The sequence below is a fragment of the Acanthisitta chloris genome, unplaced genomic scaffold (genome assembly GCF_000695815.1).
Source record: "Acanthisitta chloris isolate BGI_N310 unplaced genomic scaffold, ASM69581v1 scaffold20789, whole genome shotgun sequence".
Lineage (NCBI taxonomy): Eukaryota > Metazoa > Chordata > Aves > Passeriformes > Acanthisittidae > Acanthisitta > Acanthisitta chloris.
Genome location: NW_008692317.1, coordinates 1 through 21030, shown reverse-complemented (window position 1 = coordinate 21030; position 21030 = coordinate 1). Strand labels below are relative to the sequence as shown.

The 21030-nt window shown below is 47.0% G+C and overlaps 1 protein-coding gene across 1 annotated transcript; it reads right to left on the bottom strand.

Moving 5' to 3' along the window:
* Positions 1-1233: 1233 nt before the first annotated feature.
* Positions 1234-19581, bottom strand: NFRKB (nuclear factor related to kappaB binding protein). Its single transcript, XM_009082628.1, has 25 exons — positions 19442-19581; positions 18247-18448; positions 18031-18158; positions 16519-16693; positions 16214-16315; positions 15599-15672; positions 15205-15289; positions 14713-14893; positions 14420-14528; positions 13861-13987; positions 12900-12965; positions 11868-11947; positions 11743-11783; positions 11286-11346; positions 10398-10572; positions 9504-9610; positions 8794-8917; positions 8301-8380; positions 7453-7673; positions 6311-6587; positions 5453-5671; positions 4240-5007; positions 3039-3145; positions 2146-2281; positions 1234-1470 (listed from the first exon to the last, which is right to left on the bottom strand). The coding sequence occupies exons 1-25, from the start codon at positions 19574-19576 to the stop codon at positions 1345-1347; spliced, it is 3906 nt and encodes a 1301-aa protein (XP_009080876.1). The 5' UTR covers positions 19577-19581; the 3' UTR covers positions 1234-1344.
* Between the last annotated feature and the right edge of the window lie 1449 nt (positions 19582-21030).

The following is a 21030-nucleotide window of genomic DNA, read 5'->3' as shown; positions in this document are numbered from 1 at the left end:
TATCCTTAAGTGGGTTAGATACTGTACAGAAAGATCCACCCTCCCCAGCCTGAGGCCCAGCAAACCCTGCTCTGCTCAGGTGAGGTGGTCCTGAGCAGCAACACAGAGAGCTCCAGCCACCACAGCCCTCAGCTGTACACCCTGGGGCTGAAAATACATTATATCCCATACCTTGGAGCAAACCATGTCTTTAAAACAAAAAAAAAGACAAAATAAATCAGGAGAAAAAGAATCATCTTAGAAGATGGACAGTCTCTTAGCCCTTGGCAAGCTGGAAAGTGAATGTACACAAGACATGATGCACAGAACCCAAATGAGGTGGCAGAGATCTGTAAGGCTTTCTGCACTTTTATTCTTCTCCTGGTCCAACACATCTTTTGATGTCATTCAGCTGCAAGGTCATGTCAGAACAGTCACAAATTCATCTCTGTTATGTGCAAAATTCAAATAAATTTACATAGAGAGATAAAACTGCAAAGGTAAAAACACAACTAAAGGCTGGGTCATGGGTTAAAACATTTCTTGAGAATTCAAGAGAGTTTGGGATATCTAAAAACATATTCCAAACTTTTACAACGAGCCTCAGCCTTTTTCACTGATAAAAAGGTTTATTTGTTGAGGAAATCTAAGAGGATCTTTCTGGTGAACAACTTCTTTTTTCCTTTCTTTTACATTCCCATTTGCTGACAGACTTGTTCACACAGTGACATTCTTCTCTTCTCCCTCTCCCCATGGTTAGTTGCTGCCTTAGAGCAAAAACCACCTCGAATCTCACCTGCCTTTGACAGACACCTGACATGGATGTGGGATCTGTTCAAAAGGAGTCTGAGCTCAGAGGAGGGGAGAGGTATTTAAAAGTCTATAAATAGCACACTGACTGTTTTAGGGATCTATTTCCAGGCTATGTCACAACAAACTCAGGTGTCCAAGCCACCACTGTCACTAGATCACAGCAGAGACATCCAGACTCCAGCACAAGGAGACTTTGAGAAGCCACTGAATTCTCCCTTCTAAGCAAGTTTCTCTGCACAAGGAAGACCCAAGACAACTGCTTTGTCCACAACCCAAACCACACAGAAATGCTATTTGCCAGGAGCCCTTTGGATGGGAAGAGAACAAAGAACAGGAAGACATTTCTTAAATGATCAAAGCCACAGAACCTGGTGTTACACTCTGTTTGCAGGTACAGCATCTCTCTCTGTGGAATTTCTGCCTAGACAGCACAGTGCTGACTCCAGGCCCTGGCTGTGGCTGTGGTCAGGCAGCCCTGGGTGGTTGGTTGGATGGAGGATGACAACAGGCTCAGGGGAGTCCTTAGAAAGCAGTCCATGGTCAAACCAGTGTTCATAGCTGATCCTGGGTCTGCTTTGGAGATGGAGCTGTTGTCACAACCACAGTGGACACTGCTTTAGTAGAGCCAGAGACTGTTCCCTGCTGGAGGTGGGAGGCTGGAACTGTCTGAATTCGCACCTGTTGGAAATGCAAAGGAAAAAACTCCTGTCAGGAACCACCAGTGATACATTGCACTTGCACCATGCTCTGGGAAACTGCTTCTGCTGCCAAGAAAATCCAGCACCAAACCCCCTCAATAACAGAATCTGCCATGAGAAGATCACTCCATCCTCTGTCCACATGGGATGGTGGCAGGAGATTTCCAGATTGGAAAGACCTAAAAACTAGTTTAAATAAAAACCTACACGTCAGCTACTTTTACACCTTTTCACAGGAAGGACTTGGATCCATTGGATACCTCACTTATACAGACTTGTTACTAGGAGTTCTCAATGCAGATAACACTTTGGATTTAGAGATTACTAAGCTTCCAGACAGAAAGGTGGACATGCACAGCAGTGAAGCGACTGCTTCAAGAAACAGTGACCCACAGAAACCAAAGCACAAAGCACTACAAGAAGTGTTGAGTGTACAGAAACAATCCTGACAGGATTAATTGGTTTACATTCATTATACTTCCAAACCTTTACTTGGATGAAGGGAAAGGAAAGGAGTTGATGGACTTAATGCAGACACTACAGCCAGGCTGTGTGCCTGTTCTTTTTCTGGATCCCCATGGATCAAGTGCAAAGTTCTCAGAGAGGTGTTGAGCCATAAAAAAGTAAATGAAATGATCACTGTAGGTGCCCTTACCTGCGTGGCCTGGCCTTGCTGCTGCAGCTGCTGCAGTTGCTGTGCAGTCAGAAAACTCACTGGCTTGTTCCCAGCAATCAGTTTAGTCCCTGCTGGCATCGTAGTCAGGATGATATTTCTACCTAATCCACTGATGCTGAGGAAAAATAATTGTTGGAAGGTTAGTAAACAGCACAGCAGGCTCAGCTCTGTGACTCACAAACTGCTCTGCAGTTGCTAGGGAGATAGAGCTCTTGCCTCATTTACTAATGATTTTAAGTAGTGGGTTCCCCCCTCCAAAACTGGCAAAGATACAAGTGACAAGTTTATGTCAATATTTATCACTGTGATAGAGAATTAATTTATCACTTGAATTACACCCTCTAACTCTGACCATGTGCATCACTGGGTTAGCCTGACCAGACCTGAACAGTTCTCAGTGCAGCAAACAGCTGAGCACTCACTGTTCTGCCCTGGAATATTAGCTAAGGGAGACACTATCAGAATTCATGGAAGAATAAACAGCAAGACTGATATCTGAATGCCAGAGGAATTTTCACTGAGGCAGTTAACACTTCTCTGGCCTCTTGAATGGAGAGATGGCTTCAAATTACAGATATTTTCAGCTGTGTCACTGGGTTAATTCTTGCTCAAACACACAGAACTAATCTAGCAGCTGGTTTCAAGGCAAAGAATGTTTTTGCTTCAGTGTATTTGCTACAACCTGTGTCTCAGGGCCCCTAAACACAGACCATAACCTTATTGCAGACACCACATTCATTCAGTTCCTTGCAGCTAATGGACCTATTAGCAGGCTGCAATTCTCTTCCACCCTCTGCTTGCTCACTCCCCAGGAACCTACTGCACACAGACCTTCCTCAGCCCATTTCTAGAGGAGCAGAAGCAGCACTCACTTGGCCCCGAGGTTGCCCTTGATGATGGGGGCAGTGACCACACTCTTGCCCTTCACTGGCTGACTGATCACCGACAGAGGCACCGTGATCCGTGCTGGGAGCTTGCCCTGCAGAAGGTGAAGAACACGTGAGGAACCACAGGGAGTTCAGCAGAGAAACTGCCTGACAACATGCAATTACCACTCAGCTTACTTTGTAGGAGTCCTGGGAGCAGAAACCAACAGCAGCTTTGCTGATGAAATCTGTGCTCGTTAAAATGCACCTCAAACTCATTACACAGCTGCCTGAGCTCTGAAAACCCACAGCAGTTTGCACCACAATATCCATGATTTTTATCCTTAGGAAGCTATCATAGTGTCAATTAGCTTATGTAACTACCACCATACAGTTGATGGTGCCTTTTGGGCATTAAAAGGGGAAATCAGTAAAGGTATTAATACAAGTTACAGGCACTCCTAGCTCTGAATGTTCTATGCCACCATTCCACGGGAAATTATTCCCAAGGTGTGGGGCAAGACACTGAGCTGCATGAGGCAGGACATGAGATGTATGAAGTTTATTTCATTCACTTGCAAGAGGAGAGAAGGGAATCACAGAATCATGGAATCAACCAGGTTGGAAGAGACCTCAAAGATCACCAAGTCCAACCCTACTGTGGTCACTAGCCCATGGCACTAAGTGCCACATCCAGTCTCAGCTTGAAAACCTCCAGGGATGGGGAATCCACCACCTCCCTGGGCAGCCCATGGCAATGTCTGATCACTCTCTCTGCAAAAAATCTCTTCCTAATATCCAACCTAACCCTCCCCTAGCAGAGCTTGAGTCTGTGCCCTCTTGTCCTGCTGCTGGTTGCCTGGGAGAAGATGTATCTGACCTTTTGGGGGGCATTTAGCTACAATCTAAACCCATGAAATGCACTGCAGACCCAGATTCAGGACAGAAGCTGTGGCTGCTCCATCCCTAGAAGTGTTCCAGGTCAGGTTGGACGGGACTTGGAGCAACCTGGGCTAGAGGAAGATGTCCCTGCGCATGGCAGAGGGTGGAATGGGACGAGGACCCTTTAAGGTCCCTTCCAACCCAAACCATGCTGTGATTCTACCACACTTAATGGCTGTAAAGAGAAGTTTCCAGCCACAAACCATCAGGATATTTCAGCATTCCCTTCCTCAGCCCCCTGCAGTGTCAGCTCAGCATTACTTACTGCCTGGGACGTGGACACCACGGTGGTGCTGACAGGCACTCCTGTGCCGATGGTTATCGGGGTCCCTGCAGCCCCCGAGGCCACAGCAACTGCTTTGGACACTGTGGCACTCACAGTGGGCAAGGAGACAGCTGAGGTGTGGGCTGTGCCAGCCACACTCACTGCTGAAGACGAGGGCACCTGCTTAGGATGAGTAGCTACAGTGATGGTTTGCCCAGCTTTGGGGGGCATCACCCCCAGCCCCTGCACGATCCTGATGGTAGCAGCTGGCTTGGCCTCAGTGGATGCCACTGTAGTTATGGTTTTGCTCTTCTGATCTGCCACAGTCATGCCCAGAGCAGGCATCAGGCGGAAGGCAGAGCTCGTTGGCTCTGCAGTCTTTAAGTCAGGAGTCACTTTGACCACTGTGCTTCCAGCTGGGCTGGAAGAAGCAGAAGTGGCCGTGCTAGTCTTGGCTGGAGAATCAGCAGCCTGGACAGGATTGGATGTCACGTGCAAAGTGGCAGAGATGCTTTTCCCTCCAGCACTGCTTCCTGCAGCTGCTGTGAAGAGGTCCTGAGTCAGTTTGACAGTAGTGACTTGGGACTTGGCCAGGGTGGCCATCATGTCCGGGGTGATGCGCAGCACGGTCTGCCCCTTGGCGTCCGTGGTGATGGACGACGGCGGCAGGCGCAGCACGTCCTTCCCCTGGATCCGAAAGTTGGTTGCTGTGAGGGGGATCCCACTGCCAGTCTGGGCCTTCATGCCAAGTTGTCCTGTAATAGCCACCTGGGAGAGAGCAGAGAAACACCTGCATCAAATCAGGACACAGTTCTGCACACTCAAAGCAGAACTTCCCAACAGGATGATGTTTGCTCCCACTGGAATCAAAGTGGGCTGACATTAGCACTCAGGAGTGTACTGAAAATAGCTCTGGTTGTGCATCAGTCCCAAACCCATACGAAATAGGAAATACTGTGGAGCTGTTTCCCTTTCCAAACAAGATGAATTAAGAGGTCAACATCTGAAGACACATAGGTAGAGAATCTGCACAAACATGTTTCACCTGTAGGTGAAAACAAGGCTCAAACACACCAAACCAGCAATGCCTAACTGTCCATCAACTCACATTACAGCTCACTACAGTGCTCACATCTGTGTGTCACATCTGCCACAACAAGCAGGAAACCACCAGGTCATGGAGCCCAATTCCTTGTGTCTCCCTCCCTCTCACCTGCTTGATGATGTTCTGCCCCGCTACGTTCTGGATGACAGTGGTGGAGGAGGTGCTTGCAGCAGAACTGCCTGGAGAGCTGGTCACTGGCTTCACAGCAGGACTGGGTGCTGCAGACAGCCCTGTCACAGTGATACCTGCCTGTCCTGCCACGGAGCTTCCTGCTCTTTGCACCTGCACAGGGCTGGTTTGAGCTTTCACTGGCAGAGTCATCACAGCCTACAGAAGACATGGAAGAAGCCTTTGAGCAGACTAACACAGTATGACCAATCTAATAATCCTTTGGATTGTGCCCCAGCTTGCAAGATCATGGGAGACCTTACTGCTCTCTACAACTACCTGAAAGGAGGTTGTAGGCAGGTGGCATTCAGCCTCTTCTCCAGGTAACAAGGGACAGGACAAGGGGAAACAGCCTCAACTTGTGCCAGGGGAGGTTTAGGTTGGATATTAGGTAAAGTTTTGTCACAGAAAGAGTTATAAAGCATTGGAACAGACCAGGCAGAGTCACCACCCCTAAAAGTGTTCAAAAAAACATGTGGATGTGGTAGCTGAGTACATGGTTTAGTGGTGAACATAGTGGTGGCGATGGGTTGATGGTTGGACTTAATGATCTTAACAGTAGTTTCCCACCTTAACAATTCTGTGATTGTATGACGAAGTTCTACTATGGAGTTTTTATGCAAGGCAAAATTTGATGATGCCAAATGAACAGGCAACAAGGTGAAAATAGAGCACTGGAGAGTATTGTGTATGTAAAACTGTTTCTGTGCTCTGTTCAAAGGGAGCACACACCAAAACACCAGAAGTGATCAGACTAGACACCAGAGCTACCCCAGCACCCCACGCAGCCCAACTCACCTGGGGGAGCACTTTGGTTTGCGTGGCCGTGGCTGGAACACGGATCTGAGGCACTGCTGTGGGTTGCTGCTGCTGCTGGGTGGCCACTGGGGCCTGCTGGGGCACGGCAGGGAGGCTGGGCTGGGCAGTGACCACCCTCACCTGGGGCAGCCCCGAGGAGCTGCTGTGGCTGACCACGCGCGGGGTGGGCGCCGTCCCGGGCTGGGCCTGCGAGCTCTGCGCCGTGGAGAGCAATGTCCCCAGCTGAGGCATGGTGGGGGATGATACCAGGAGAACACTGGGGGAAAGAGAGAGCCAGTAGGTTAGCAGAGGTGTAAGAAAGTTATAGAATCACTCAGGTTGGAAAAGACCTCTGAGAGCATCGAGTCTAACCTACGCTCTAACACCACGATGTTGGCTAGACCAGAGCACTAAGTGCCATGTCCAGTCTCTCCTTAAAACACCTCCAGGGATGGTGACTCCACCTCCTCCCTGGGCAGCACATTACAATGTTTAACAACACTTTCTGTGAAGAAATTCCTCCTAATGTCACAGATTTATAGATTGTTAAGGGGTTGGAACGGAGCTTAGAGATGATCCAGCCCCAACCCCCTGCCCTGGGCAGGGACACCTCCCACCAGAGCAGGTTGCTCAAGGCTTTAGCCAACCTGGCTGTGAACACTGCCAGGGTTGGGGCAACCACAGCCTCCCTGGGCAACCTGGGACAGTGTCTTACCACCCTCACAGGAAAAACTTCTGCCTAAGACCTAACCTAAATTTCCCTCTTTCAATTTCTCCCCATTACCTCTTGTCCTGTCCCTGCAGTTCCTAACCAAGAGTCCCTTTGCAGCTTCCCTGGAACCCCTTCAGCTCCTGCCAGGTTGCTCTGAGGTCTCCTCCTCTTCTCCAAGAGAAGGTCCAACCTGAACTTCCCCTGGCACAGTTTGAAGCCAATTCCTCTCACCCTATCACTTGTTACCTGGGAGCAGAGCCTGACCCCACCTGGTTACAACCTGTCAGGTAGTTGTAGAAAGTGGTAAGGTCACCCCTGAGCCTCCTCTTCTCCAGGCTAAGCAACCCCAACTCCCTCATTACTGAATTGCACAAACTGCTGCCAAACAAGCAGTAACATTCAGCAGTGACATCTGAGACAGAAGCAGTACCTCTGGCTGGGCTTTGCTGGCTCTGACCCAGCACTGGATACACTCTTGCTGACCACAGACACTGGAGGGGGTGAGATGGGTGTTGCTGGCAGTGCTGGTGCAGTCGGTGTCACAGGAGTCACGGGGGTTGGTGGCATGCTGGAGTCACTGAGGCTCAGCTGACTGGGCTCTGCTGTGCTGCTGGGGGGAGCTTTTGCTGCACTCTCCTTGCTACTTGACTTCTGCAAAGAAACCACAGCAAGCATCACAAAAACTGGGCTTGATTGCTGCACCCCACAGTGGGCTGAGCACTTTGAGTTCTGAATGGTTGGGAATGGTGCCCTGGAGCTAAATCCTGAAATCAGACTGGCTGTCTGCCTTCCCCAGCTGCAGTCAAGGGTGGGCTCCTGTGTTTGGCTGCTCCTGCTCAAAGGGAAAAGTGCACCTCAGCTGTGACAAACAGCCATAACATGCAGACTCCCAGAACTTCAGAGATATTTGGTATCAGTAACACCAGAGACATCCAAACCCTGACAGTTCCAGCAGAGCAAGGGAGAGAAATGTGTTCCACACACTCTGCTACAGATTAACCTCAAAACTAGATCTGAGAGACCATCCCTAATACAGGGAGCACCAGTGAATTGCAGTGCCCCTTCTGCTGGGATAACAGTGAAAGCTGGGAGGAGGAAAAGTTCCCTCTTCCCTTCTTCATTTTGTGCTGGACCAGCACTGACATTCATCTACAAAATTAACTCGTAACTCAAGTACGTGGCAATTTTCATCACGTGCTATGGATGCAGAACTTACGGATTAAATTAAGACCAATAACCTGCCCAATCCCAAAAGCAAACCCAAGCAAAGAAATCTACCATTTTAGCTGGAGGTTTTGGCTTCTGCTGAAGAGCTTTCTTGGCCTTTGCTGCAGCAGCCTGAGCCTGGTGGATCCGTTCTGCAAGTAGGAATTAATGGTTAGAGCTCCTGAGCACAAGCAAAGTGACTGAAAAGGCCAAATCAGACCTCTAAGCTCTTCTTCAGACAAGAAATCAAACACACACAGTCGTGGAACAGTGCAAAGAAAAATATCAAGTAAAATTAGCCAAAAAGGCTGAAAATAAGACACAAAAGCAAGTTGTGACTGAACATACACATGCAGTTCTTGTAAATGTGATGTTGTTTTTCAAGCAAGTGCTTCAAAGTGCCTCACTGCTCTGCAAGGCTGGATGTAAGTGCTGATGGGCTAAGTAACAAACTGACTTGAGCAAAGAGCCAGACTGGCAAAATAATGTTCATTATTCATCTGGAGTGAAGGAGCTCAAGAGATTTACAAACATTTTCCATCCTTAAGGTACCCCTGAGGCTTACCAAACTCCTCCTCACTCCTGTCCCTGTGCAGGTAGATCCAGAGCTTGCGCCCGATGTCGTATTTCACACAGGGATCCTTCTCATAGTGCAATCGATCCAGAGCACCACTAACAACAGTGTTCACCTGCAAGTGCAGAATTCACAGATGACAACATGGCCCTGGCTGGACTAGCCAAAAGTCATGGACAGAAGAGTAATCCTACTTGGTATAAAACCTGAGTAAACTGTGAGCAATCTCCACTTGAGTAAGAACTGACTGAGAGGAGATGTTGCAGCACAGGACGCTGTTTGCCATCTTGGATTAAATGGAGCTTCCACCAAAGCTGAAAGCTCTGAACACTCACAGCTACTCAATCTATAATTATAGAATCATAGAATCAACCATGCTGGAAAAGACCTCCAGGACCATCAAGTCCAACCCTACCATGGTTACTAGACCATGGCACTAAGTGCCACATCCAGTCTCAGCTTGAAAACCTCCATGGACAGTGAATCCACCACGTGTGAACAGCTCTATGACAGTGTTAACTTTGTGGCTTTTCTAGCTGTTTTTTATCATCCACAGATTTGCAGCAGCTCACCATAGTACACAGCTGCCTTCTGCTAGTCACAGCAGCAAAAAGACATTGGGCCTTAGCCACTGGATACTGTCTGGGTCTGTGCAGTGCATTTCTACGAGAATCTGAGGTCAGGCATGACGTCCAACTTACCTGAGCACTGGTGACATCAGGAGCTAGGAACTGGGAATCCTTGAGCAGCTCACAGATTTCAGCACGAGTTCCCTCTCCGTTAGGCAGGCGAGCGGCAGCGTCACGGACTGCAACACACACCCAGAGCTTACACTGCAGCTGTGCCCAGGCAGCTCTGTGCAGGCACTCCAGCAGAGAGATTAGGTATGAGCAAGAAGGTTTTTTTCCCTGTGAGGGTGGTGAGACACTGTCCCAGGTTGCCCAGGGAGGCTGTGGCTGCCCCAACCCTGGCAGTGTTCACAGCCAGGTTGGCTAAAGCCTTGAGCAACCTGCTCTGGTGGGAGGTGTCCCTGCCCAGGGCAGGGGGTTGGGGCTGGGTGATCTCTAAGCTCCATTCCAACCCCTTCATATACTATGAAATTATGAACACATTTTGGAATTGCTCTGTTACTACTTCTCTCTCAGTGCCTACTTGCTCTATCTTTAGATCTAGATAGTAAAGTATTTTACTTTACTATCTTTCATTCTGAAGGACCTAACAATCCTAAATATTCCTCAAGTACTAAAAATTACAAATAAAGATATACACAAATCATTCCTAAACAAAAAGAGGGACATAGCTGCCCCAGAGTTACATGAGAAGTTCATGCAACACATTCTGGGTAAGCTGCAAACCTCAGAGCAAGATGAAACTGCCTGTTAACACAAGAACATAGGCTCACTAAAACCTAGCCCCTGTGAGCCCTCAAAAACAGGAGGGGAGATTATAAAGGACCATCTTGAAGCACATCATCTGTGCCAGCTTTGTGCTAGGAGTGACAAACACGGGGAACAGCATTCAACTCCAAGCCACTGTTTGAGGGGCCAGGGGAGAGATTTTCTTCTTTAAAGGAATATTTTTGGCCATCACCTTACCAAGGGACAAGATGGTGACGTATGCAGGTCTGTCTGAGCGCAGCAGAGAATGCTCTCTGGCCTTGTTGAGGGAGGTTTCCTTGTCAAACACACCCTTGACAGGGCCCACCACCGACTCGAAGCCGTGCATGCGGAAGGTGAAGGCCTTGTGGGGCTGACTGTACCGGTAACGCTCCTGGGGGCAAGCACAGCACTGAGCTCAGCAGGACACAGGCACAGCAAACTCTTAAACCATGTGCTATGTTTGCATCATAACCTAAGCCATTGAGGTGAGCTTAGTCTGGATCAAGACAAGCACAAACTACTTCAATGGCAAACACAAAAGCATCACCTAACCAAAGTGTGCAAGTTCAGTGTGAAGCAGCTGCACAGACTAGAGAGGTGCCAGAGATACACCTCGTGCCCAGCAAACACTCCTTCCCCCTTCAGTCTGGCAAAAGAGATTTCCAAAATTTCACCTGCAGATGTATCTAGGGAGAACACCCATCATGTGTTTACCCTGCAGCTCCCACTTGTGTCTACTACAGAGAAGATAACTACGTGTATGCGTGCAGTTATTGCCACTTGTCTTCTGTCTGCACTCATACCTGCCCAAAAATAGAGACAAACCATTCTCATACACTGGGGGATGGCAGAGGAGATAGAGAGGCTGGCACTACCAATCTGTTCATTTTTCCCAATACCCACAGGAAATACTGCTGTGTTTGAAGCAAACAGCTAGGCTAAGTTGTCAGTGAATTTTATGCCTACTTCAGGCTAACGAAACACTAATTCTTCAGACTAACAGTTTGTGCAGAGTATACAACTGACATCCCATACAAACTCTCCTGTTTCAGTGACCAACTGTCTCAAAATGTGTCTCTGAAATGAAGAGGATTATCTTCTTACCTGCTCCTGGAACACACGTTTCTCCTCCCCAGTGCTAGGCCGAACTACATAGTCAGTCCTTCTGAAACAAAGGTCACCATCAGTTCTGAGCAGCAGCGAGCCCACAACAGTCCCAAAGACATCCCAGAGGATCAGCCACCTCATCCTCCTGCACATTCTTCTTCTACATTTATGGTAACATTATGCTCTATGCACTACCTGAAGGCAAGTAATGCTGTAAATAATCTCATTATCAGGACCTAAACTAGGTTACAGCTTTGCTCTGACAATGTATGTGAATCTGGAGAAGATCAGTTGACTCTATGAAGTCCAGTTACTGCATTATAAAACCAGACTGTCAAGTTTCCTCCTGCCCCAATGATGTGCCAACCAGCCACTCAGTTCCAGAGGCACAAGGACCAAACCTCACACCTTCAACACACACTGCAGAAGCTTCCAGGTAGTATTACACACTTACACTCTGGGCATTGGCATGGAATCTGAGCTGTCATCATTCTCCTGGGGAGAAAGAGAGGAATGTCAGAGCTGGATAGAACTCACTCAGGTTTTGTGCTGCTAAAAGGTGTTTTTTGTCTAACTCACTTTGAAAAAGGTATGGTCTTTGGTCTCCAACCAGAGCTGAAACAGTGATGCCAATTCCTTCTCATGATCTTGGCAAGTACCTGGTCAAAAAAAAAAAAAAAATCAGGAAAAGTAAGAAATGGAAGTCTTTTAACTGTTGCAAAACTAGTTGCTTGTACCTCCCAGTCATCTACTCCTTTTCCCTCCATGCATCTCCAGTCCCAAGGCACCTTCTCCACTTCACAGATGCTCCAATTGCAACACCAGGACACATCCAGGCTTAGGACAGTGTAAACCCACTGTTGGTAAAAGGATAGTGCTCCAACTCCTGGCACAGCAGGCAAGATTCTGTCTGAGACACAGCCACCTGAACCCTGCAGGTGGTTCCCACTCGCCAAAGTAACCCCAGTCCCTGAGCCCATGAGAAGAAACATGTGCCTACAAAGCCTCCACCACAAACTGAAAGGGACCAGAGGAACAGCTTCCTGACTCCAAACCTCTGCCAGCTGAAGCCTGCAAATATGATCACCAGAATCCATGTAGTCAAGAATGGAAAATTCTGCCTAGTGGCTAAATGAACACAAACACAAGATGTGTAATTCAGTCAGTATGAGCCAGGGCACATGGACCATCAGTTTGCTCTTCAGCTTCCACTTTTAGATACAAGCATAGGCTCAGTTTGCTCCACAGAGAGGGTTAATTCATTTGTAAGGGTAATCCTCAACAATTACTCTGAATAACACTCTACAAAAGGGAAAATGTGAAGGTATTCAGGCAGATTTGAAGGGTGACAAACATGGCTTAAGTCAGCAACATAAAGAGATACAGCTCAGAGCCTTTGCTCCTTTATGCTCTGCCTGCTGCTGATACTGATGTCCTGTGAAATTCTTGAATCCAAAACATAGCTCAGCTCAGCTAAAAGAAAAGGCCTAACTACATAATGAACTGCTCTGTGCTTCTCTCCAGGCCGCAGAGAGCTGAAAAGTAGAAGTCCTGGAGAAAACAACAGACCTTTACTGTTATAGAACCCCTAGAAGAGAACAAGATACTCACCAAGCAATTTCCACTGCTGAGTTTTTTCCTTGAATTCAACAAAAGGTGAGAAGCTGGAAGGAGCATCTACAATAAAAAACATCCCTGTCAGACACATCATACAACTGTCCAACCCCAAAATCCTGCTGTGGTAATGCAAGCTGTCAACTTGGGCTGATACTGACAGAGCAGTTTAAGTGATTATGTAAGTGCATCTCTAAATTTATCCTGCCCAAAGGGAAGGTGAGCATCTCTCAGCACGAATGCAAGCACAGGGGAAGAACAGAACAGGATAATGAGCCTTCCATCAACAGGCTGTCAGCTGAGAGCCTGTTCATGCTGTGAGGCACCAGGAGCTCTTACTGTACAGTGACTGTTCCTGGGCTCATGGGAAGCACACTCAGGATTTATGGTATGGAGAACATCAGGTATCCATGCAGCAAACACCACCATCATCTACACCATCTCTGCCGCTAAACTTCCCACTAAGCAAATGAGAAGCACAGCATAATTCAGCTTGAAAGGAATGCCTGAAACTCAGCTGGTCCAAGCCCCAGGTCAAAGCTTGGCAAGTTTCATGTCTCCAGTGGCTTGCTCAGGGCATCATCCAGCTCAGTTTTTATTATCTCTGAAGACAACCACAACGACTTCACTCCGTGGGGGAAGAGACTAATCTCTTCCTGCCTCAAACATCCTGCCTGGAGAGCACGATCCCAACAGGAAAAACTGTCTGTCCAGAGGCAATTTCACACACATTTTTCACATACTTGGGAATCAAACTGGGGTTTATCTACCACCCACATGCAAACCAAGCCCACCACAACTGAGACATGTAAGTGACAAGGCCTATCACAGAGCTGCTGCCAGCAGTGCAATGGTTTCTTGTGGAGATGGATTAAAAGTTAATTTGAGCTGTAATATAAACCAGCACTGACTAGAACAGAGGTATAAGCATCATGAGTGTTTTAACAGCTATTCTTACCTCTGCTGTCACCTGTCAAGTACTGCAAAGCAGGTAAAACCAGTTCAGACCAGTTAGGGGCAAAGGAGAACCAGTTGTTCAGTGCACTGGCAGGAGAAGATTGCCAGTCAAGGACTTTATCTTCAAGCTGAAGAGGAAAAGAAATAGTCTCTTACACTTTAAACCAAGACTGTTTTAACACAACATGAAACAGCTAAACACATCCAGGGGCAAAAAGATTTTTATGTATGTAAAAAACCACCTGACTTTGCCAAATAACTGTAACACTATTTCAGCACCAAAAAAGGGGAAAACACTTCCCCATCTCTGCCCTTAATCCATGGACTATACCTAACCAAGACCAAAGGAATGGGTATGGACAGACTTAGAGATTCAGCCGAGTAAATCCATGAAACCTATTTAAACCAGAATGTGGTGGCACTCCCACAAGGTTTCATTTCTTTACTATGTAATCTACATCTCACAGGACAAGTCTGGGGAAAAATCACCGTTACACAGCAATAAAACCCTCTACCCTTTAATTCTGCAAACATTCCTAGGTAAGTGGGTAGCTCCTCACCACCGAGAGAGTAGCAGGTCCTTCCAGAAACAGGATCTCCAGGAGAAGGAAAAAGAAGCTGGATGAGATTTCATTTATCCCAAGGCATGGCTTCATGTCTTCCAGAGGCCTTCAAATGAAAGAGAACACAAGCAGAGTAAGTTCCCTGAGTAAACACTCACCTTCATAGACAAAGATGAACATTACACATTTCACATATCCTAAGCCTGCAAAACTCTCACAAAAACCTGAGCTGCAACATCTGCTGCTCCCTCCATCCATGCCAGGTGCCCAGGGCCCCCTGAAGCACTTACTCATCTTTGACAGATGACAGAGGGAGGGGAGAATGATCCCGAGACATTGATGTGATTCCATCTGCATTGCCAAGAGAGTCAGCCAAATCTTCCACCTCGGATTTAATAACCTTCAGCTTCTTTTTCTTCTTATCTTCCTTTTCCTTCACCTTTTTCTTGAGGGTTGCAAGGTCGAATAAAGCTGCAGACATGATCACAGGTAAAAAGAGTAATTAGAAAGCTTCTGCCTGTATTTCAGTGAGTCATAAACTACTTCAATATATATCCAGGAATGTATGTTGTGTGTACTTGTTCACACCTTCCCAGACACTGCCATGAACCTTTACTTTTGTCCTCAAGAGAAAACCTCTCATTTTTAACCCAAATATAATATGAAATGAGAAAGGCAATGGACACAACAATCTATCAGATCCCTTTCCCCCTCAGCCTTTCCCTCCAGACATGAATCCCTACATCTGTGCAGTGCACAAACACCATGCCCAAGGCACTAACCTGCTAAGGAGCCTTTCCTGCCAGCATTCACCCGAGACATGATGTCCTCAAGCGTCAGGTCTGTGGTGACTAGATCAGGGTGGTCCTAGCACAACGGGACAGAAATTAAACTGGGAAAGGACAAAGTGTTAAGAGAGCAGCAAGGATGCAGAAATACCCAGGTACTGAAATGCCCCAAACTAATCTGGGATCAGCTTATAAAGTTATGTACTGCAACTGTTGTTTACTGGCTAAGCACAATGAGGAGCTGCATTGGTATACTGACAACTGAACTGAGGTTACAATAAAGGGCTCAGCTGCACATCAAAAATGCAGCAATTGTTTTGAGCCTGATGGCTAACAGATAAAAGACTGACAAAATGCAGTCCCACCCCCAGACTTTCTGACATCTTACAGGCTGACGTTTCCGTTTCTCATGGTGCTTCTTCAGCATCATCTTCAAATCACTTTCCCCAAGTTCTATCTTGTCTGCAGTGGAAAAAAAAATCAGGTATTATTTCCACACTTTTCCATTATTATTACTTTCCAGACTTTACAGAATGCAACTTTCCACCCACTCCCACTTCCAGCAATCTCCAAAGTTCAGTAACTCATTTTTCTTTCTTCAAGTTTCATTCTTTTAATCAACCAGTTTATTTCAATGCTTCCTTGGGTCACTAGATCTCATGGCTGATTGCATGGAAGAGAAAAGAAGCCAGAACCAGCTTGAAGGGTTTGCAGACTCCATTACAGGAGAGATTCCTAAACATTTCAATCTGGACTATGCTAATGCTTCAACCACTAAAGGCAAAATACACCAGGGAATCAGTAGGATTACACACATTGTGATCCTTGTGTTCACATACCCCTTTGAAGGAGACACAAGGGTCACCCCAAGTGCTTTGGAGACTGCAAAAATGAAGCATTACAAGTTTTTCCATCAAACAACAGATTTTTCAAGCTGATTTCCTGCAGGGTCTCAAAGCAATTCTGCCCCTAAATCCATGTTGAGCCCTAGTTCAGTTCTCACCTGCTGTTCTCATGTCTGTGGTTGACAATGTGGGGATCACTCTCAGGGGAACTGGTGGACTTGAACAACGTGCTGGAGAACTTGGAGGCCAAGAGATTAGTTCTGAAACAGAGAAACACATTTACTATGCAAGAACTATCACCAATCTATGTATTCTATTACCCTGTGTTCATCACAGAGAGCAAAACTCAAGTCTAGTAAAACTCGAGTCCAGTTTCCATTCTTCTGTCACAGACAGTCCCCACATCAAAAATGTGTCTTTCTTCACTGACACCTCAAGTGTTTAGTTCAGCCCAGGGCATTACCTTCTTCATCAGAAGACAAGGTGGTGTCCCCACACTCCTCCTTCACTTCCCTCAGGATCTTCAGGTAGCGCCGATGTGTCCGTCTGTCCCGCTCTTCTGAGTCGTACGTGGGTGGGAAGTGCTTTCTCTTCAGGGTCATCTCAGGGCCTCCTTTCCTGGCTAATTCCAGCAGGTGCTGGAAGAAGGGATGCACAGGACATTAGCTATGTCACCAATGGTGCTGTAAGCCAGGACAGGTAAGCTCAGCTCAGGTAATTGCAGCAAGGTTACCAGGTGGAGTTGGTGCCGTGAGCACCTCAGGTGTGTGTAAGATAACCCTCAGCAGGGATCAGTGTCCAGGATTTAAATCCAAAATTTCAGACCATCATTTAAAGGGGGAAAAAAAAATCAAGGCAAAATTTCTGCACCTTCATCTGCACACACAACAATATCTCTCATTTTATGAGGACTGCTGAGGAGAACCTAACCACTGGCATGAGATCCATGTGTGAGGCTTTCATGCCAGATATGGAATATAGGCATGGAATACTGTCTCTTTTGGGGAAAATAGTTTACCTCTTATGCTACAGAGGAAATAACTTCCTAATATTCTGTATTGTTGCCCAGAGAAGCTGTGGCTGCCCTACCCCTGGGAGTGTTCCAGGGCAGGTTGGATGGGGCTTGGAGCAATCTGGGCTAGTGGAAGGTGTCCCTGCCCATGGCAGGGAGTGGGAAATAGATGAATTTTAAGCTCCTTCCAACTCAAACCAGTCTGGGATTCTATTTCCTATAAGACAGACTTTCATCTTCATCCCTATGTTTCAAAGTGTAGTGAAAGATAAGTGAGCAAATATTTTCAGCAAACATGTTTCAGTTGGAATCAATTAGCTGACAGCAGCACCCACCAAGGAAGACTTCATCAGAACCAGTTTTGGATCTACCCTGTACCAGTCCCCAGTGAAGTTGGGGAGTACATATATATTTAGCAACTTCACTTGTTTCAGAATGACAGAAAGGATAGAAAAAAAAGGCAGAATGATTTAACAGGACAGAAAAGTGTAAAGGGGCAAATGCAGCAAGTGGGGACAAGGTGAGCAGGGAAAAAAAGACACTACACACAAGAGAGAGTTACCAAACCTGAAGTCCGCAGACACAGCAACAGGTCTGCTGTGCTCACACTGTAAGAGCCACTGGGAAACCAGGATCATAACTCATTAAATTCTCTGCCAGGGGAGGGTTAGGTTGGATATTAGGAAGAGATTTTTTTGTGGAGAGAGTGCTCAGGCATTGGAATGTGCTGCCCAGGGAGGTGGTGGATTCACCATCCCTGGAGGTTTTCAAGCTGAGACTGGATGTGGCACTTAGTGCCATGGGCTAGTGACCACGGTAGGGTTGGACTTGGTGATCTTGGAGGTCTTTTCCAACCTGGTTGATTCTATAGTTCATTAAAGGAAAGACCTCTGAGAGTTGTGAGTGCACAAGCACCAAGACACTGTGGTGTGAAGAAACCCTCCCAGCCCCGGGCACACTCACGTTGCGGGAGGCGAGGATCTGCTTGAGCAGCCTGCAGAAGTACTGCTGCTGGGACCGCAGGTACCGCTTGTACTGCGACTTGTAGCACAGCTGCCTGTACTTCACCACCTCCGGATTGAAGTGTCCATCTGCAACAAGCACACCACACATCACACACACTGGGGCTTCCAACTGCCAGCTGAGAACTCAGCCCAAACCACACCGAGGGTCACTGACCGCGGAAGAGTTTCTGGGCGATGTGCAGCGGATTCCCGAATCGGAAGTTCTCCCCACTGAACAGCGTCAGGATGAGCTTGTTCTGGTGCTCTCTGTTGTTTTCAGGGAAGTGAGGCAGGAATTTTTTGAGGTGCTCTTGCTGGGCATCTGTCAGGACCTCCTGCCACGTTGACAAGCTGACAACGTCGAAGAAGATGTCAGGCTAAAGAGAGTGAGAAACAACAGTGAAGAAAATCACAGAGTCAGTCAGGTTGGAAAAGACCTCTGAGCTATGACCTAACACCACCATGTCAACCAGACCATGGCACTGAGTGACTGATCTCTGCTCTCTGGCTCTTGCTGGGCATCTGTCAGGACCTCCTGCCACGTTGACAAGCTGACAACGTCGAAGAAGATGTCAGGCTAAAGAGAGTGAGAAACAACAGTGAAGAAAATCACAGAGTCAGTCAGGTTGGAAAAGACCTCTGAGCTATGACCTAACACCACCATGTCAACCAGACCATGGCACTGAGTGACTGATCTCTGCTCTCTGGCAGTGACCTGATGGAATGGAACAGCTGGAGCTGTGTCAGGGGAGGGTTAGGTTGGATGTTAGGCAAAGATTTTTCCCCCAGAGGTGTTTGGGCACTGAACAGCTCCCCAGGGCAGTGGGCACAGCCCCAAGGCTGACAGAGCTCCAGGAGTGTTTGGCCAATTCTCTCAGGCACAGGGTGCATTGTTGGGGTGTCCCGTGCAGGAACAGGACTTGGACCAGATGACCCTTGTGGGTCTCTTCCAGCTCTGAATATTCTGTGATTCTGTGAAGTGCCACCTCCAGCATCTCCTTAAACGAATCCATCCATGTCCTTGACAACTGTCTAATCCTTGAGGCTTTCTGTGGTGCAGTAACACCAGCCATGAGACAGTGTCACAACACACGCAGAAAACAACAGAGCATCAAGAGGAAAGGTGAGGAAATTAATGGTACTGCTAACAACAAGGAAATACATTCAAAGCTGGTAACAATTTTCTTACAAGTAATTTTAAAATAAGAAAAAGAATGTAAGAGAATCCTGTTAAAAAATGTTTTCCTGAGATTAATGAAGCTCTTTTGGACACCTTTTCCAAAGCAGCCAGAAAGATCTTGTTTCTTTGATGTGAGCTCTGTGAGCCCCACGGGGGAGTTAACGAGGTGAAGTGTCTGAGCACTACTCACGTCCTCCAGCAGGTCCTCGGGCAGGCTGACCCTGGTGGTGCCCAGCATGCAATCCTCCATGATCCCTGAGCCACTGCCCTCTCCACAGGGGCCCAGATCCAGGGGGTCTGTCAGCATGTGATCCAGGGAGTCCATCCTTCACCTCACCTGCCACTGGAGAAGGAGAACAAACCCTTAACAACCGAAAGCTCAAACCCAGAGATGTCCCCAGCTAAAATGATGAAGAAGCCACCTTGGATGGGTTGTGGTTTAAATGCAAGCTAAGGAATTGGGCTGTGACAGATATGACATAGATACATAAATTTCATCCTGGGCTGGATCAGGAACAGTGTGGTCAGCAGGACCAGGGAGGTGATTCCGCCCCTGGACTCAGCACTGGTGAGGCCACACCTTGAATCCTGTGCTCAGCTCTGGGCCCCTCAGCTCAGGAGGGACATTGAGGGGCTGGAGCAGGTCCAGAGAAGAACAACGAGGCTGGGGAAGGGACTGGAGCACAAGTGCCATGAGGAGAGGCTGAGGGAGCTGGGGGTGTTCAGCCTGGAGAAGAGGAGGCTCAGGGGAGACCTTCTCACCCTCTGCAACTCCCTGACAGGAGCCTGGAGTCAGGTGGGGGTTGGTCTCTTCTCCCAGGCAACCAGCAGCAGGACAAGAGGGCACAGACTCAAGCTCTGTCAGGGGAGATTATATCCATAACCGATATAACACCTTATTCTATATCTGTATCATATGTAGCACAGCCCAATTCCATGTAAGCATATTCCACATACAACAGACAGAACAGAAACAGTATCTTATTAGATATGCATCTATATTTTACATCCATCACAGCCCAATTCCTTAGCAATATATAAATGCATATCACAGATATATATACATGCACACATATATAAATAAGTTATACATATAGATATATAAACGTGTATTTAAATACATAAGCACAGATCTATGGAGAAATATAATACAGAGATATATACACACATGTAGATATAAATATTATGTATATAGACATATAAACGTTTGTGTGTGTAAATATATAAGCATATATCTATATAGAGAGCTATAATACAGAGATAGACACACACAGAGAGATATAAGTTATGCATATAGATGTATGTAAATATATAAGCACAAATCTATAGAGAGCTATAATACAGAGACAGACACACACAGAGCTATAAATAAGTTATGCATATAGATGTATAAACGTCTATGTATGTAAATATATAAGCACATATCTATAGAGAGCTATAGTACAGAGACAGACACACACAGAGATATAAGTAAGTTATGCATATAGACACATACACGTGAATGCATGTAAACATATAGGCACATATCTATATAGAGAGGGATATATACACACATATATACATAAATTAATGCATACAAACGTATAAGCGTATATATATGTAAATATATAATCACATATCTATACAGAGAGACACGCAGAGATATATACAGACACATCTAGGCACTCCTCGTTCAATGCAAGGCGGGCCGTGCCAGCAGGGAACGCTTTCCCAGGCACCAGGCACGGGGCCAGCCCAGGTGCCCCATGCCAGTGCCGAGCAGGGCCCAAACCCCCCCAG

Coding starts and splice junctions, on each gene's coding strand:
- NFRKB (XM_009082628.1), bottom strand. CDS start 19,576: ATGGACTCCCTGGATCACATGCTGACAGACCCCCTGGATCTGGGCCCC. Junction 11,784..11,867: donor AAGACCATACCTTTTTCAAA/GTGAGTTAGACA, acceptor CTTTCTCCCCAG/GAGAATGATGACAGCTCAGA. Junction 9,611..10,397: donor CGTCACCATCTTGTCCCTTG/GTAAGGTGATGG, acceptor TGTGTGTTGCAG/TCCGTGACGCTGCCGCTCGC.